General features: G+C 39.5%; 1 protein-coding gene across 1 annotated transcript in view; it reads right to left on the bottom strand.

Moving 5' to 3' along the window:
- The window catches only part of GABBR2 (gamma-aminobutyric acid type B receptor subunit 2), a 342,316-nt gene that overhangs the window by 257,597 nt on the left and 67,432 nt on the right, over positions 1–17,287 (bottom strand). The window contains exon 3 of the mRNA XM_039329325.1: positions 53–223. Within this exon, the coding sequence (XP_039185259.1) occupies positions 53–223 (171 nt within the window). The remainder of the gene's footprint in view (positions 1–52; positions 224–17,287) is intronic.

The raw sequence follows: 17,287 nt of genomic DNA, 5'->3' as shown, positions 1-17,287 counted from the left end.
CATTTTTCAACCAACTCCAGACTTCAATGAGAAGATATTAAACTGCTCTTACCTCAGAAAACCTTCGTATATCCTGGGTCAAAGTTCCTACTCTTTTCCATTTGTAATGCTTGAGCAACTTTAAAATTGCTGGGTTCACAGCATTATCAGATGGCACTGTCCGGAAGAAATAAGGATATTTTTTCTTATCTGCTAACTCTGGTGTTGTTGCTGCAAATGAGAGCTGTAAGATAAAACAATTGTTGTACTTGTTAAAAAAAAATCAGTATTATCTATTAATCTAAAATTTGTTGAGGTGACTGTGTTATATTAAATTACAAAATAAATGGTAACGATGGGATACTAAAATGAATGCACATTGCTAAAAATAATTTCACAATCAGAAAAACCATTGATTGACAACTGGTAATTGTTAGCAGTCTACAGACCAATCTGCATTAATGGATTGACCAGATCAATTGTACTAGTGAGGATGCTTTCAAAAGTGCCCTATTAGAGAATCTACAGGTCATAGTCATACAGTCCTACCAGACATATAGGGCTGTTATCTAAGTAGATAACAATCAATTTCCACAATAATTAATAATGGTTACCAATCAGTTACAGGACAACAAGACTGCTAATACAGACATGCAATCATGTGCCTATGTATACACACACAATATGTAGAGGAGACCCAGGAGGTTTAGGACCCATCATACCTTTAGGAAAAGCCTACAAATCCAAATAACAACTAGTTTGCATGATGTGGACTGGGCCAGCTAAATATATAACCAAGGAAATTAAGATGGCAGAACTTACAAAAAAAGAATAAATGTGTATTAGTCTGACCAGTGATTTTTTTGTTTAAAAAAAAAAAAGGTGCCGGAACTCATACACATCATACAACCCACCTTGCCTACCCTACAAGGTTCCATCCAAAAAAGGTGCCGGAACTCAGTTCTGGGCGTTCTATGAGAAAAAAAGCCCTGGGTCTGACACCAAGAAAGCAAATACTGAAAAACATGTGAAGAACATTTCAGTCCTCCAGGACTCTGAATTTCAAATAGCTATTCTTGGAGAAATGTTTATGCCCTAGAATAAAATATCTCGATTACAATATAATGTATTTAGCATTAAAATCTAAATCAAGATAATACACATGTATTCCATTGCAAGAGTTAATTTAACAGAAGGTGGCAGTATCTAACCCATCTTGACTGAAAAATCTCTAAGCGGGTTTGGATTGTAATTGATATGAGATCATCAGGAAATCCCATAGCTGTAGGAAAAACCAGTAAATTTTAAAAAAAACATCCTTATATTATATATATATATATATATATATATATATATATATATATATATATATATATATTTGAGAAAATTAAAAATATGAACCCTGGGAGTATTCATGGTGAGAAATAAAATGATCACCAGGGTAATAAAACTATAAAATTTATTTAAAAAGCGCCTAGCTTTCGCCGTCACCTGCCGGCATCCTCAGGGCTAGTGCGCCAGGGAGTGAGAGAGTCACTTTTATAGGTGTACTAAAGTCTGCGCACGACTCCTCGACCTCGTCATCGGGCCTAATTGGTATGACTGCGCACGGCTGATCTGTTCCTTCCCGTTCCCCCTGTCGGACCAGGACGGTCAGCTTGGGAGGGAGAGAATCGCAGAGCATGATCGGAGGCGGACCCATGAGAATTGGAGAGAGAGAAAAAACGCAGGAGACCGGACCATCATACCCCCCACTTGCGCATCCCGGAGAACTCCGGAGGACTCGTATGGTTACCAACGACACAAGAGGGAGGAGGCAAACTGAGGAGAGACGTCGCGATGCACAAATGGAGCGAGATTCCATCATTACCCCCCTCGGACCGATCACCCGCAGTAGGGGACGTGCAGGACGGTTAGGCGTGGTGACGACCGGAGAACCGCCGCCCCCCTCCACCTACGATCGAGCGGTCTATCCTCCAGCTCCGGACCATCGGCGAGTCGCACCCGCCTGGGAGGGACCTGCGGGATCATTTGGACGGTGTTTGTCCCAGGGGGAGGAGCGAGGGCATGGTTTCGCCGTCGCTCCCCCCGGACCGACCGACCATGGTGTGGTGCGCGCGAGGCGGCTGGACGCAGGGGTGATTGGGGAGCTGTCGTCCCCCCCTCCCGTGACTGAACGGCTTACCCCCCAGCCCCAGACCACCAGTGGATTACAGCTATCCCGGAAAGACCCGCAGGACTGTCCAGATGACATTTATATAAGAAGTGAAAACATCAAAACCAAAGGAAAAACTTGCCGTAGGAAGAACAATGGGACGAAGGGGGATCGCAAAATAAACATGAGATGTGTACTGCCACCTGACCCCGGGGGGGAAGAGTTAAAACATAGAGACCATTGCAATAACAGAGGCATTTACCCATCCACCCCAAGATTGAGGGAAAGAAGGATGGATGAGGATGAACATGTGATCGAAATGAACGGGAAGGAACAGATCAGCCGTGCGCAATCATACCAATTAGGCCTGATGACGAGGTCGAGGAGTCGTGCGCAGACTTTAGTACACCTATAAAAGTGACTCTCTCACTCCCTGGCGCACTAGCCCTGAGGATGCCGGCAGGTGACGGCGAAAGCTAGGCGCTTTTTTAATAAATTTTATAGTTTTATTACCTGGTGATCATTTTATTTCTCACCATATATATATATATATATATATATATATATATATATATATATATATATATAACCATAAAATCAACTCAAAGCAGTTTTCCTCCTTTACATCAGCTTACTAATACTAGGTTGTTTGAGATATTGCTATTGCTTTATAAATTATTTTTATTTTGTGTACAACTGTCAGAACTCTATGTTCTATATGCATGGGATTTCTTATTCTTTTCGGATTCTGTCATTCTCCTGGGGGGAAGGGGGAAGTTTGAGGTGCCAATGTGTATTTGCTTTGTTCTGCCTCTTGCTCTATCTTCTTTGATGTGTCTCTAACGGCGTGAGAATGGAATGTACCTCCGGCCATATGCCTTATCTCCAAGCGCGGAAGAAATGGTGCAGACACCTAACAGCCTTGGAAGCGGCGCCTTATCATTCTGTTCCCATGGTGTTGTCACACCTGTGGATTGGCCTGTTTGAACCATCAGGATGAACAGTTAGGGTGGGGTTATTATGGACACTTTTAATTACTTGATTTGCATGGGAAACTCTCAGATCCTGCCTTCTATTCCTGCTGTCAACACCTCCCAATAAAAGTTCCTTTTGAAATGATGCTGTTTCAAGAGTCCTCCTTTCTTGGGAGAACTGATTGAGGCGGGTCCTTACAACAACATAATCTTAATTAAAATGTCACTGTTTATATTTCTTCCATTTCATTTTGAATTTCTTCCATTTCATTTTCCTGTACAGAAATATTCATGCAATCAGCCATCATACACAGATGAAGTCCACCTTAGCTGAAATCCTGACTTTGTTTGTTTTAAGGATGTCCACGTGTAGAAAAGAGGATGGTGATTTTCACTGATCCCTTTTCTCCTAAATCTAATCCTTGAACCTGCTCTGGAGAGTTGGAGAATCATCTATAACCACTCAATGGTTATAGATAGGGAATCAATCAAAATTATTTCTCCATCAGTTGGATTTCAATCAGGTCCATAAACAGATAAATTTATTCTATTTGCAGAAAGATATTCAGCTACTATGTATGTATTGCTGCCAACTCAGAATAATATTTTATGAGTCCAGTGAAGTGAGCTCAGGTTTTATCATAAGCCACAAGTATCTTTCTTGCTTCTGCTATCTGTAACGTAGATGATAATCTCAATTAATTTCATATTAATGTTTTGCAAAATACATTTTGACACTACTGAGAATAAAATTCTGCAGAAACTATTGGGCATTTTCTATAAGGACATTTATCTCAGTCCTGGAAAAGATAACAGGACCTGAATCTGAATCATTTTTAATGCCAAGCTTATGCCCTACTGTACCATGACAATACTATGATGTTATTGAATAAAATTTCTTCTCCTCAGTGAGATTTTTTCTCCCGTTCCTAGATATTTCATTCAATTCCCAAAGCATATCCAGAAAGTTATGATACTACCATGAATACTATGAAAATTTCACATACCCACTGATTGCACTGTTAATTCAAGAGAAGGATTAGGGGTGACATGATAGCAGTGTTACAATATTTCAGGGGCTGAAGAGGGAGTCAAGCTATTCTTCAAAGCAGCTGAAGGCAGGACAAGAAGCAATGGATAGAAATTAACCAAAGAGAGAAGCGACCTAGAACTAAGGAGAAATTTCCTGACAGTTAGAACAATTAATCAGTGGAACAACCTGCCTCCAGAAGCTGTGAATGCTCCAACACTGGAAGTTTTTAAGAAGAGACTGGACAGTCATTTGTCTGAAATGGTATAGGGTTTCCTGTCTGAGCAGGGGTTTCAACTAGATGACCTCCAAAATCTCTTCCAACTTTATTATTATTGTTGTTATTATTATTATCCATTTTCTTAATCCTAGAAGTCTCTTTTGAGCCATTCTGACCACGCATCATTTCACAGTCTAAGAAGCAGAAGAAATGACAGGAGGAAACAAAGCTATGCAAACCAATCACCCAAACCTATTCCCACCACCAAATGGGAAAAAATTGTGATTTCATTCATTCACTTAAGTCCTTCAGCCAAGACATAACATGATGAATGTACAAACTATCAATGGATATTTTTTTTACTTCAGCAATTTTTACCAAATTCTAAAGTACTTGATTCGGTAGTTATTTATTTTACATTAAGCTCACATCCCAAATTTATTTTGGAGAAGTCAAGGCAGCATATAAAATCCATACATTTAAATATTTCTTCCTTAATCTTTCTTTAAATTCACACTAATTCTTTATACTTTAAATTCCACTGCTGACATCGTAACACTAATTAAAGCCTCTTATGAATACACCATCAATGTTACAATACTGTTTTTTTTACACATGAGATAAATAGAAATGGATAATTATTTAAGATGAATAAGTTATCTTTATTTATTTAAGATTAAATGTCACTAATAACCTATGAACTAATATTTTAATGAAGTTATATCCTTAACAAACTTAATGATCTTAAGCAAAGCATATGGGTAGTCCTTGACTCACGACCATAATTGAGCTCAAAATTTCTGTTGTTAAGTGAGACATTTGTTAAGTCAGTTTTGCCCCATTTTACAACCTTTCTTGCTTCAATTGTTAAGTGAATCACTGCAGATGATAAGTGGTTGTTAAGTGACTCTGGCTTCCTCACTGACTTTGGTTTTCGGAAGGTTGCAAAATGTGATCACATGATCTTGGGACACAGTAACGGTTATAAATATGAACCAATTGCCAAGCATCTGAATTTTGGATTCGTGACCATAGGATTCTGCGAAGTTCATAACTGTGAAAAACTGTCAGAAGTCACTTTTTTCAATGTCGTTGTAACTTTGAACGGTCACTAAACAAGCCATTGTAAATTGAGGACTACCTGTATAAGCTAATTTTCTTTCACTCTAGTTAGCTGTTTTTAGTTTCATAAAAGAAAATACTCAAAAGTTCTCTGGAGTGAATTCAGAGGGAGAACTTTAAGTATTTTCTTTTCTTTTGGAAGGATATCAGATTGAACACAACTCCATTCTTATTCAAACTGACCTTTGATATTTTGAGTCCTATTTTCTTCCTCAAACCTACTACAGCATTCTGTGAAACTTTCATCAGGACATGAAAAAAAAAAAAAGATAACAGTTGTCTTTCCTGGAGACCTTCTGGTTCTTGCTGCCAAAAGCTATCGTGAAACTGCTTCTAAACTCCTATCAAGAGTCCTTGCAGCTATTATCTTGCTTCTTCCTAGAATCTTCTTAGCACACTTTCTACTCACAATAAGACCACACATTTCCAACTAATCCAATTTGAATATTTATTATCGGTTAAGACTATTTATCCAATCATCTGGCAATCCAATAACCTATCAATATAAGCCAGAGACAACAGATAGTTGTAAATGACCTTTCAAATGTTTTATTTTTTGACTTTTAAAATATAAGCTTAATAGTTTAACTGAAACCCATTAAGGTACAGTATTATAGTTCTTTTGGGAATAAAAGTAACTAGTGTACTTTAAGCAATTGGCAAGCTGAATGTCTATGGGAATTCTCAATCATCCAGGGCACTGTTGTCTCAAAATGTGCTTTTTTTTCCAAAAGATAACTGGACTTTCTTGGGGTATTTTTCCTTTGAAAAATATTTCACTTCCCATCCAAGAAGCTTCTTCAGTTCAGAACTTCAAGTCTTGCAATCCCTGTTTCCCTCCCCCATCCATAGCAAACACATATCTACCTACTGGCAAGGGAAAGGAAGAGAAGGGAAAGGAAGGAAAGGAGAAACGAGGAGAAAAGACCTCCCCCGTGCACCCTTCCCAGCCCATGCAGGAGAGGAACCCTCATGTGCACCATGAACCTGTGTCACCCCCTCACAAGCCCTCCCCCTTCACATATCCTACTTGATCCATGCCACCACCTGCATGCCTTCCCCAACCCATGCAGGACCTCTTGCACACTTCTATACCCCTTTCTCAACCTGTGCCCATTTTAGTTTTTGTTCTAAATTAAAACAAGGACACCAAACTACAAATGAAACAATATTAACTTCCACCTCAAGTGCAGAAATAAAAAGAGATCATGATTTTTTAATGTATTTCTATAAATGCAAAAAATAATATATACTAGCATTCAAGAATTAAAGTGATTATTTTTTTCTGTTTATTTTTCTGTTAATAAAAGCAACACAATTTTTAAAGAATTAATTTGACAGCAAGATATTCAAGATATTTGAAATAACCAATTGTCAGTTAGACAAATAGGACAGCAATTGAGGTAATGGCAAATTTTCAAATATATGAACTATATTTTTCTGAGAGAAATCAAAGAATAACAAAAAATAAAAACAGTTTAAAATATCATTTTTAATACAAGAAAAAATAACCTCACATTTATATATGGGTATGGGATACATTTTGTCATGATGCTTGCTTATAATGGAATCAATAGCTGAGATTAAACTATACTTATTTCATGTATTATAGCATATTGTTAATATTATAGTGTACATGTAAACATTTTTGTAATCGTCACTGTTGTTTTATTTCAGATATACTTTTATTTGATAAACAAATAAGTAAAGCTTTATATGATTCTGTTTTTTCTGAAAGAAACAAAATAAAAAAATGTTTAATGTTCTCAGGCATTCCTTAAAAATAAATTTTTGTTTAGTTTTAGGGCAAACTGAATTACTAAATATTCAATTTTTAATAAAGCTCATTATATTGGTTAAAGTTTATAATGGTCATAGACATTGATGTGCTGCAAAATTGTTTTTAATATTTCATCAATAATCAAATGTGTAACTTTGTGAAAAAAGCAGTTTGATTAACCACTGCTAATCATTTATTAATATGACAACAATTTAAGAACTTAATCAAGGAGGCTTTTAAAATTAATCTGTTTTACTGAAAACCAAAGATATAAATTTTTGTTCAGATTATTATGTAAGATTTTAATTCATATTTAGGATGAAAATATCCAACTATGCGTATTACGCTTTAACCTTTTGTGTTAGCAATTTTCTGATCAAATATATTCATAGCAGTTATAAAGCTACGGAAAAACAGGCTCCAAGAAAGAGAAATACATTTAAATTGCCAGTTTATTTTTCATATCTTCTCATCTCATTCATATTAATGCTTTAAACTAGAGGCATGTCTGTTAAAGAACTATTAGCTAACTAGCTCACGGTTTTCACCCTAATTCTTGCAATGTAGTTTTTGCCCTGGCAATGAAGCTTTTTTCATCACTGAATAATATTATCATGTCATGTCATTCTGTGATATCTGGGCTGACCCATCAGTTAGATTAAAACAAGAAACAAAGCAAAAGCCAGGAAATTGTTCAAAGAACCTACAAAGAACTGACAGTCTGTCAAGAGTTACTGAGAACAAATTGAGGAGATGTTAAACTGACCGAGGGGGGGGGAGTAGGAACGTCTGCTAAGCCTGAGACATGTTACACCTGCCAAACCTAACATATATTTCAGATAATTATTAAAATCATATGCAGATTTGGGTCAGAGAAAAAAGTAAAAGGAAAGGGACATTTAAAATAGGAATAACACTGTTGATACAAGTGCTAGAGAGTTATATTATCTTTATGGGGCAACAGGCACGGTTGGGATGTTGAGTATATTGTATGACCATTGTTCTAAAATGGCTAATGTGGGATTGGATTATTCATAAAATGGCTACTATGTTAAGCACAATCAGAACAAATGCATGCACATACCAGAATGCAAATTAGTAACAATGTTTCCTGCACCCTTCCTATGTTTTCTCTAGAGCAGGGGTAGGCAACCCAAAATACTCAAAGAGCCACTTGGACCCGTTTCCCACTGAAAACAAAACACAGGGAGCCGCAAAACCCTTTGGATATCTAAAATGAAGATAAGACTGCATATATCCATATATATATGGATATATGCAGTCTTATCTTCATTTTAGATGTCAAAAGGATCTCTCTCTCTCTCTCCCTCTCCCCCTCCCTCTTTCTGCCCTTGGTCTGCTAGTCTTCTTCCCCCTGTGTGTGTGTGAGAGAGAGAGAGAGGGGGGCACTTGCACTTCCCCCCCTTTCTCTCTTTCCTCTCCCTCTTTCTTCTCCCTCCCTTTCTCTTTCCTCTTTCTTCTCCTTTTCTCTTTCCTCTTTCTCCCTCTTTCTATTTACTCTCTCCCCCTTTCCTCTCCCTCTCCCTTTCTTTCCTTCCTCTCTTTCTCCCTTTCTTTCCTTTTTCCCTTTCTCTCCTCTTTTCTTTCCTTTCTCCCTCTTTCCTCTTTCCTTTCTTTCCTCTCTCCCTTTTTTCCTTTCTCCCTCTTTCCCCCTTTCTATTTCTTTCCCCCCCTCTCTCCCTCCCCTTCTTTCATCTCCCTTTCTTTTCTTTCTCCCTCTTTCCTTTCCTTTCCCTTTCTTTTCTTCCTTTCTTCTCTTTCTCCCTTTCTATTTCTTTCCTCTCCTCCTCTCCCTTTCTTTCATCTCCCTTTCTCTTTCTCCCTTTCTTTCCTCTTTCCTCTCTCCCCTCCCTTTCTTTCCTCTCCCTTTCTTTTCTCTTTCTTCTTTTCCTTTCTCCCTTTCTTTCCTGTCCCCCTTTCTATTTCTTTCCTCTCCCTCACCTTCTTTCATCTCCCTTTCTCTTTTCTCTTTCTCCCTTCCTTTCCTCTCTTTCCTCTCTCCCCCTCCCCCTCTTTCTCTTTCCTTTCCCTTTCTCTTTTCTTCCTTTCTTCCTTTCCTCTTTCTCCCTTTCTATTTCTTTCCTCTCTCCCCCCTCTCCCTTTCTTTCATCTCCCTTTCTCTTTTCTCTTTCTCGCTTTCTTTCTTTCCTCTTTCCTTTCTTTCCTCTCTCCCCCTCCCTCTTTCTCTTTCCCCTCCCTTTCCTCTCTCCCTTTCTTCTACCTCCCTTTCTCTTTCCTCTTTCTTCTCCCTTTCTCTTTCCTCTCTTTCTCCCTTTTTCCTCTTTCCTCTCTCCCCCTTTTCTCTCCCTCTCCCTTTCTTTCTTTCCTCTTTCTCCCTTTCTATCCTTTCTTCCTTTCTCTCCTCTTTCCTTTTTCTTTCCTTTCCTCTTTCTCCCTTTCTCTCTTTCCTCTTTCCTTTCCTCTCTCCCCCTCTCCCTTTCTCTCCTCTTTCCTTTCCTCTTTCTCCCTTTCCTCCCTTTCTCCCTCTTTCTATTTCTTTCCTCTCTCTCCCCCTCTCCCTTTCTTTCATCTCCCTTTCTTTCTTCCTCTTTCTCTTTCCTTTCTCCCTTTCCTCTTTCTCTTTCCTCTCTCCCCCTCTCACTTCCTCTTTTCTCTCTCCCCCTCTCCCTTTCTTTCATCTCCCTTTCTTTCTCCCTCTTTCTCTTTCTTTCCTTTCTCTCCCCTCTCCCTCTCTCTTTCCTCTCCCTTTCTCTTTCTTCCTCTTTCCTCTTTCTCTTTCTTTCCTCCCTCTTTCCTCTCTCTCTCCCTTTCCTTTTCTCTTCACCTCCCCCCCCTTTACTAACAGAACCAGTTCACCTACCAAAACATTTAACTTCCTCCTTTAGAGATGGGCAATGCCTAGGGAACGGCCTGGGGACGGCCCAGGAAGTGATGCCCTCCTGCTGCAGCCTGCCTGGCCCAGGGAGACATATGGCCGGGTGAGTGGCCCAGGAACGGCACAGGAAGCAATGTCCCCCTGCCACCCAGCCCGGCCTGGGGAGACGCGGCCGCCGCCCCAGCCAGGACTGCCACCTGGCCCGGGCAGACACGTGGCCGGCTCGACGGCCCAGGAAGTGATGTTCCTGCCGCCCCAGCCGGGACTGAAGCCTGGGGGGGGCAGCAGGAGGGGGAGGGGGAGGAGGAGGAGGCTCCGGAGCCGCAGGAGATGGCTCAAAGAGCCGCATGCGGCTCTGGAGCCGCAGGTTGCCGACCCGTGCTCTAGAGAGTCTAGTCTAGAGTCTAGACTGAATGAAAGTACATAAAGAGATAGAGGCAACTTAGATTCCTTTGTCAAATCACTCTTCTGAACATGTGATGAGGCAGGGTTGGGGGAATCTTCAAGTGTTCTCGTATTGCTTCATCCACAATCAGAATATTATCTAGGTTTTTTTAATATATATATATATATATATATATATATATATATATATATATATATATATATATATATATATATATATATATTGAACTATTGGTAGATGCTTTGGGGGCAATTTATTTTCTGCTGATAGGTAACAAAGAGTGGGAGGAGGGAAGATGATAGAAATTCCACTAAATACTATTCTGAACTAGCCAATGTTATAATGTATTCAGGCAGAAGCACTGACTGGCCTTTTGCCAAGGTACTGCCAACAGAATGGCAAATATACCGAGATATATTCTCTCAACTCAAGGATAAGAAAGCAAACAAGCAAGCAAGCAAGCATATTACTGCAAGTATGAGGCAGTGCCCTATGATCTCCTGGCAATTTCAACGTGGATGAAACACTCAGACTGTATTATAGTATAGCTTTATAGTGTCCTGATCCAGGAAAGGCTGCAAATGATGCACAAGACCAAACTGTACAAAGGCTGATTGGGCCATAGCTTTCATATGCTGCTCATGCAGAAGCTATAAACCAAGGAATCCTTCCAAACTGGGAGCCAGCTCTTTCCAGGGGAAGATAACCTACCCCAATATCAGAATAGAATATTATAAAGCAATCACGGCTGAAGCCATGCAGGTGTATTTTGTTAGAATAGAATCCTTTAGCTCTCATCAGCTTTTGTTACCACTGTTGTTGTTACTCATTCGTTTTGATGAGTAACTTCTGGATTTCCAATTCTAGTGTTTCCATTTTCAGGAGCTGAGGGCTTCTTTTCTAGTTTCATGTCCAATTCAGTCAGACAATCTGGGGTCTGTATCAGTTTATTTAGAGCTCATATTGGGTTTTTTTAAATGCCAAATTAATCAGCTTCTAAAGAAAAAATCCCAAAACACAGCAAGAAGATTCTGGAATATTGCTGTTGTGGCAGAGAGCAACCTCACTATCAAATCTTAAAATTCCATCTTCATAGTTCTCATTTCAAGAAAATAATTAGAAAAAATGTGTCTAATTGAGTTGGTAATTAAATGCAGGATAAACAAAACTACAGTTTCATTTATTTAATGACTATTCATTCCATGAGTGAAGTTATGACAGTATTGAAGGAAGGAACTTATGACCATTCCTGAATTGGTACAGACATCTAGCATCCCCATAGTCATGTGATTGTGATTTGGGTGCTTGGTAACCAGAATGCAATCACAACAGCACAGAGTCCTCCCCCCCCCCTTACTTGATTGCCATTTACAACTTTCACTGCTGGCTTCCAACAAGCAAAATCAATGAGGAAGCCAGCACAAGGTCATAAATGACAATCACATGACATCATGTATATCAAACATTTGGAATGGCAACTAAAACTGCCAAAATTCCCATTGTATGTCAGCATAGTCATTTGACATCATGCTTTACAACTATGTTGCTTAGCAACAGGCTTGCAAGTCCTAATTACTGTAGTTAAGCAAGGATTACATGTATTTCTCCAAAAAAAGACCTTCTCTGCTTTCGGGCTATGGAAGTACATATGATTTTTTTTTTATCAGTATGCCAAATTTTGCCATGGGGTCAAACTAGAAATTGCAAAAAACCCAGCATGAAATGTCCTGTATGAAAAAGATGTTTTTTTAAAATGACACTCAGCTAAACAATGCTCACAATTCTCCCACTGAAAAGGAAACTTGAAAGTGTTCATTTTGGCCAGTTTTTGCTCACTCAACATGATCCTGCAACTTCAGTGTATGTACTTTATGGCTATGCAGAGTTTCAGTGCAGCACTTTAATAGAGATTCACATAAAACAGGACTGCAAAATCATAATTAAGGTCTTTCTCTACATCTGAAAACATCCTACTGCTTCTTCACTTTGCATTAAGTTTGAGATTCTGTGTACATGCAAAGGCATCTTTTGGGTTCTCCAATTAGCTTCTGAAAGTGTTGAAAAAAGCCTTGAGGTATAGACTTGATGAGCACTTTGCTAAGGTAAATTGCAGCAGCCTAACACATAACATATATCTCTCCAAAGAAAACAGACTTAGCTAAAAGATTTGGAAATGTCTTGCGTGCAATCTAACAAAGACTGTACAGACTCAAAAGTCTTAATTCTTCCCTGAACCAACTGCATTTTATGTCTCAAGTCCTGTTGGCACAATAACAGAAGGAAACATCTTTAAATCATGTTAAGTACAGGGCTCCATTTAGTACATGAACACCTATTCTTCTGCAGGTAAAATAAGAGGAAAGTTTAATTATTCTTAAATGTGGTTTTTTTCTCACAGTTGTTCTTAACACTCACACTTAGTATTACACAAGGCTATTAGCTGACAACTTTAGAGCTGAGCGCTTGCAAGTGTAAAAACAGCTGTGACAGTAACTGCTTTATAATCACAATTGGGCAGCCATGTCAGCACCGTACCTCTAATTGTCTTACAAGTATTTAGAATAGATACATAAAAATGAGTGATCAGTAAAGAATTGCAATGTATTTTACATCATTAAATGGAAATGCTTTTTCTAAATACATGATGGGTATTCAGTGTTTTTTGACAAATCAAAACAATCTGTTGGGATTAAACATTGGAGATTTTTGTACATCAGCAATGTTATTGTGTAAGCATTGTATATGTAATACAATTCAAAATACTTTATGGGAATGATAGAACAAAACTGTTATAGCAGAAGTAACAAGTCAGACTTTTCCTTCATTCCACCTTTGAGCCAAGAAAAAGTTGAATGGCATCAGAAGGTTCACATGCCAGCTTTTGCTTATTATGCAGATGTTAAACAGAAATTCTGCCAGGAAACACAATTGGTAATCCTAGTGCAGGGGTAGGCAACCTTGGCTCTTTTAAGACTTGTGGACTTCAACTCCCAGAGACATAAAAGAGCCAAGGTTGCCTACCCCTGTCCTAGTGGGAATAACCAAGGCCTAGATCAAGGCTTTTCAACCAGTGGTACGGGTACCACCTGTGGTACATTGGCACCTGGCAGGTGGTACGCGACCATTCTAGAAAAGTGGTAGCAGGGGAGGGGAATGAGCTGAACTGGTGGCAGCACCGCACAAGCCTGAGTGAGAGATGGCTGGAGCTGCAGGCTGTCAGGGCTCAGCGGAAGCGCCAGAATCAGCACTTCTTCGGGGCTGTCAGGGCTCAGTGGAAGCTCCAGGATCAACGCCAGGCTCCACCTGGAGCTCGGCGCTGATCCCAGCACTTCTGCTGAGCCCTGAAGAAGTGCTGATCAGCTGGAATGTTGCAGCATCTCCAGAGTCTTGTGATTTACATTCAGATGCTTGGCAACTGATTCATATGTATGACGGTCAAAGTGTCCCAGGGTCATGTGAAGTGACCAAAACTGCTGCAACCACCCAGCAGATGGGGGGGGTGGAATAAAAACCAAACACCCCCCCCCACTCCACCCCCGCTGCCAATCCTCAACAGAAATGCTCACAACAATGAAAATCTCAGACAGGAGAAAGAGCGGGGCCGGGCAGGCAGGCAGATGTCTTGCTTGGCTGTGGCTTGGGGGACACTTTTTTCAGTGCCATTGTAACTTTGAATAGTCACTAAGCGAACTGTTGTAAGCCGAGGACTACCTGTACTTTATCACTTTTTTCCTTTTTTTTGGGGGGGGTCAAGTTTTTGACACCTTGTTGGGTAACTTGTGGTACTCGGATATTGCCATATCCTAAAACTGGTACAATGGGTGAAAAGGTTGAAAAGCCCTGGCCTAGATTATGAATTAGAAATCTGTGAAGATGAACTGATGATATAGAAAACGATATCATGATATCAGAAACCAGAATACTTCGTTGGAAATCAATAGTCTCCAACTCCAATTAGTAACTTCTCAGGGTACATAGTACATATTCTGCAATATGTCCATGGGGAGGGAATGTGGGTTGTGATATCATGGTAAAAGTCTGCTCCTTACGGACCTGTGCATGTGACATTGCAGAGAAAGTATGAAAAAGTAGAGTTTTGTGCTGTGCTGTTACAGTACACCTTTCCTCATTTTGGAATGATCATGATAATGAAAAGGACATCTGGGCATACCTAGGTATTTTTATGTAGGAAGCACATTAAGATATGCAGATATGAAAACAACAGCTCTACCCTATGCCTTGTTGTAAAAAATCTTTCACCAAGTATACCTTTCACAACACCTCATGACAAAGTACATATGCTATAATTGCTTATTCTATTCATGGAGCAAAAGGTTTGCTCTTTTTTTAAATTAATTATCTCATACATAAACTGAAAAGAAACATGTACAATGTATCATTGTACACTCAATATCAAGTATTGCTATAGTTAAAAAGAACCTTGAATTGTTTTCCAAATTATTAGGCACACATGCCATCCTTGTTCAGACAACCCAATCTCTCTGCTTATAAAAGAAAGATCTCATCTGGTGTCACTTCTCTGAGATCTAAGAAAGAGGTAATCAGGACCTGGAAACAGATTCTGTGTCTTTATCTATCAAAATGCAAAAGAGAAAAATTGGTGTTCACAAACACTTGCATTCAATCCCCTTCACAAAAAAAAAAAACCAAATGAATGACCACTAGATGGGGAACTCATCAAATTTGCAGATGACACCAAGCTGGCAGGAATAGCCAACACTCCAGAAGACAGGCTTCAGATACAGAAGTATCTGGACAGACTTGAACACTGTGCACTAACTAACAAAATGAAATTCAATGGTGAAAAAAGCAAGGTTCTACATTTAGGCAAGAAAAACCAAATGCACAAGTACAGCATAGGTGGCACATGCTCAATAGTAGTAACTGTGAGAGGGACCTCGGAGTCCTAGTAGACAATCACCTAAATATGAGCCAGCAGTGTGCTGCAGCTGCCAAAAAGGCCAACACAGTGCTAGGCTGCATTAACAGAGGATAGAATCAAGATCACGTGAAGTATTAATACCACTCTTCAATGCCTTGGTAAGGCCACACTTGGAATACTGCATCCAGTTTTGGTCACCACGATGTAAAAAAGATGTTGAGACGCTAGAAAGAGTACAGAGAAGAGCAACAAAGATGATTAGGGGACTGGAGGCTAAAACATATAAGGAACGGTTGCTAGAATTGGGTATGTCTAGTTTAACGAAGAGAAGGACAAGGGGGGACATGATAGCAGTGTTCCAATATCTCAGTGGCTGCCATAAAGAAGAGGGAATTAAGCTATTCTCCAAAGCACCTGAAGGCAGGACAAGAAGCAACGGGTGGAAACTAATCAAGGAGAGAAGCAACCTAGAACTAAGGAGAAACTTCCTGACAGTGAGAACAATTAATCATGGAACAGCTTGCCTCCAGAAGCAGTAAATGCTCCAACACTGGAAGTTTTTAAGAAGAGACTGGACAGCCATTTGTCCGAAATAGCGTAGGGTTTCCTGCCCGAGCAGGGGGTTGGACTAGATGACCTCCAAGGTCCCTTCCAACTTTACTACTATTACTATTACTATATATCTGAAACCCCTAAACGGCAGAAAGAGATCAAGTGGGGAATTAGCCTTGAGCCTCCATGGAACCTTATCTGTTTATTTCCAAAAGAAGGCAAACAATCTGGGGAAATTCCTGTATTATAGATGGAACATAGTAAAATAGTCAGATTGAACCTTTCATACAGTATGTGATCTGATTGTTTCCTAAACATATTTTTCAATAATACTTATCTAGAAAAAGGACACTGAAATTCAATAATGTTGATACTCCAATAACTTAGATTCATACCATTAAGGAAAAGCTACAACCTGCAGGCAATATGCTATACAGGCTATATCCCATTAGATAAAATAAACTGCACTAACTTAAAATATAAATTTAATTATATTTAAAATTGCTCACCATAGTTCAAAGCATTGAAGAATTTACCATCTTACTAACATAGCTTCTTGTAAGTATGAACTAGGCCCAGAAATGCAATGCAACAAAACTGAAATTTTTCATCTGAATATCTACCGTGTAGTAATATTTTTCAACTGCACATGACTAGACTATACAAAGTAGGTTAATTGACTATTAGACAGTTTAAACTAAATAAATGGATTCCTTGCTAATGGTGACTCATGTCTTAGTCATCTCCCAGTGCAATGTGCTCTACATGGGGCTGCTCTTTAAGAGCATTTGAAAAATATGTCTAATCCAGAATGCAACAGTTTGTACAATTTTATGTTTCTTGATGCACTCATATAACATTGCTGCTCTGTCAGCTGCGTTGGCTCTCAATAAGCTTTTAAATTTACTTCAAGGTGTCAGTTACTACCTATAAATGCCTACATGGCATTGTTATTGTTGTTGTTAATTGCGAAGTCGTGTCCAACCCATCGCGACCCCATGGACAACGCTCCTCCAGGTCCTCCTGTCCTCTACCATCTTCTGGAGTCCATTTAAGTTCACACCTATTGCTTCAGTGACTCCATCCAGCCATCTCATTCTCTGTCGTCCCCTTCTTCTATTGCCCTCAATCTTTCCAAGCATTAGGCCCTTCTCCAGTGAGTCCTTCCTTCTCATTAGGTGGCCAAAGTATTTGAGTTTCAACTTCAGGATCTGGCCTTCTAAAGAGCAGTCGGGGTTGATCTCCTCTAGGACTGACCGGTTTGAATGCCTTGCAGTCCAAGGGACTCGCAGAGTCTTCTCCAGCACCA

This window comes from Crotalus tigris, unplaced genomic scaffold, assembly GCF_016545835.1.
Source record: "Crotalus tigris isolate CLP2741 ecotype Arizona unplaced genomic scaffold, ASM1654583v1 scf7180000024391.5723578, whole genome shotgun sequence".
Taxonomy (NCBI): Eukaryota; Metazoa; Chordata; class Lepidosauria; order Squamata; family Viperidae; genus Crotalus; species Crotalus tigris.
This window is presented reverse-complemented; position numbering and strand designations above follow the sequence as displayed.